The sequence below is a fragment of the Oculina patagonica genome, unplaced genomic scaffold (genome assembly GCF_052425735.1).
Source record: "Oculina patagonica isolate OP01 unplaced genomic scaffold, crgOcupat unplaced547, whole genome shotgun sequence".
NCBI lineage: Eukaryota > Metazoa > Cnidaria > Anthozoa > Scleractinia > Oculinidae > Oculina > Oculina patagonica.
The window spans coordinates 7,421-9,703 of record NW_027558414.1 but is presented as its reverse complement, the minus strand read 5'-3'; the positions used below and the strand labels follow the sequence as shown (position 1 = coordinate 9,703).

At 37.9% G+C, this 2,283-nt stretch overlaps 1 protein-coding gene across 1 annotated transcript; it reads left to right on the top strand.

Moving 5' to 3' along the window:
* The first annotated feature begins 917 nt into the window (after window positions 1–917).
* Window positions 918–1,833, top strand: LOC144640895 (ocellar opsin-like). Its single transcript, XM_078499952.1, has one exon. The coding sequence runs from the start codon at window positions 1,054–1,056 to the stop codon at window positions 1,831–1,833; it is 780 nt and encodes a 259-aa protein (XP_078356078.1). The 5' UTR covers window positions 918–1,053.
* Window positions 1,834–2,283: the final 450 nt, after the last annotated feature.

Here is a 2,283-nt window from a genome sequence, read left to right as displayed (position 1 = left end):
TTTTTAATGAAAATATTTCTTTTCATAATGTCCCTGGCTCTCGGAACACTTATTTTATGACTTCGCATAGAGGCAGGTGTTTTTAACAAATACAGGAAGTGTGTATTGCTGCGAAAAATGTAAAAACAAATTTGTAAATATAGTGGCTATGCACTTAGCCTCCGAAACAGAGTAAAAATTATTGCGGATAAACAAAACATGGTTAAAAGTTAAATACAAATTAAAAGATACAAAGTGTTCAAACGCTAAGAACTCTATCCAATCCATCAGGATGGCCTTTTACACATATAAGACTTATTAACGCTATGGTGGCCCATATAATAAAATATCAGTTTATCCACATCACAACAGGGAAATTTCAAATGCACCATATAAGCCCAAGGTTAAACAATTTTCTCGCTGCCTACATTCGTAATGGAAAGCATTATTACCATTGTATTTTTTTTTCCGGTTGTACGAAATTACGTCTCTTCTCGCCAATTATATGTTCATAACTATATTGTCTTGCAAATAAGGTAAGGCGGCTTGTCGTAAAAGCAATATGCCTCACGTAAACGTCAAAAAATAAAAGTAAATGCGGCTAAAACACCCTAATGAATATATCTCAGGCGGCTTAAATCTTATTTTGCAGCAGCAAGTTTTAATCCAGACGACAAGGCATCATTCTTTTGTTAGATTTCCGTTTTTAATGAAAATTGCTTCAAAAATAGCATTCGGAAAAGTACCCCCCACACAAGCCGACGGTGAATATTTTTCGCTAATCCCTTTCGTGTTCCTTTCAAGCTGATGTGAACAATTCAAGTGGAATTTCTACCTTAGTCAACTCCTTGGCAAGATTTTAACAGTTTTAGCTTCTAGTAACGTCGACATGGTCATTTCATGCGAAAGATAACGTTTTGGGTTTTGTTCAATTTTATTCATGCAACCACAACTAGGTTTAAACTAAAGAGGATCATTTGACGCTAAACACGACGCTTTAGCCTATAAGGAGAACATTGAACTTCCAAGCCAACAACAACACGTCCACTCAAGTGACTTGATAACGTTAAAAAGATGTATTGTCCTGTAAGGTTCTCTCAGTTCCGTGAATCACCAGTAACAGTCGGTGCGTACACATTTCTAAGCATTTCATGTGTTGTACTTGCGATCTTTACAGTGTTTGGGAACTCGCTTATTCTGCACGCTCTACGGAAATGTCAAACTTTGCACGCCCCAACAAAAGTGTTATTCTGTAGCTTGGCTTTCTCGGATCTAGGGGTTGGAATCGTCGTGTTCCCGATTTTTGCAGCGTACTGTTTTGCGGCGGTATTCAGCAACATTAAAGTATTCTGTGCCATTCGAGATTTTTACGTGATTGCAGGTTACTGCTTGGGATCGGTGTCTTTCTTCACGATGACAGTAATCTCTTTGGACAGATTTTATGCTTTCACCCTGAGATTAAGGTATCATCATTTTGTTACGTTTAAGCGTGTCGTGTTGCTACTGGCTGGGTGTTGGATATTTGGAGTTATCTGGCCTTTGTCATGGTTTATTAGTGAGAACATGACCGATTTTCTGGCTACTTTTATAATTTTTTGCAGCGTTGTGACAACTTCGTCATCGTTCATCAAAATAGCCATTGGAATACGTCGTCATCAGCGCCAAATCCAGGAACAACAGACATATTCAGCTACGCAACAACATGGAGGAAATAATTTCAGTATCGTTCAATACAAAAAGTCGCTGAACACCATGATGTTGGTGTTTTGTCTTCTGCTTGCCTGCTATCTTCCGTACTTTGTTGTCATATCGCTTAACGTGTGGACAGGGTCAAATTCAAACACGAATTTTTAAACTCAACTCACTCTTGAACCCGCTTGTGTACTGCTGGAGAATAAGAGACATCAGAAGGGAGGTGATGAATGTTCTGCGGTGTTTTGCATTCTGAACATTTGGTATAGTGACTGTTAAGAACCTCTTTGAACAGCGAAGAAAGTGATAGGAGGCAGACTGGTCATATACAAGGATGGCCTTTTACACATATAAGACTAATTGACGCTGCAGTGGCCCATAAAAATAAATATTCGTTATCCGCATCACATCATGAAATTTAAGCAATTTCAAACGCGCCTCAACAACAATTTTCTCGCAGCCTAGATCTTTATTAGGAACAATTATTGCCACTGTATTTTTTCCGGTTATACGGAATTGCGCCTCTTTTTGCCAATTCTATGTTCAAACTACATTGTCTTGAAAATAAGAAAAAAATGTCGTTTAAAGAGCTTATTATTATTTGATCAAGAA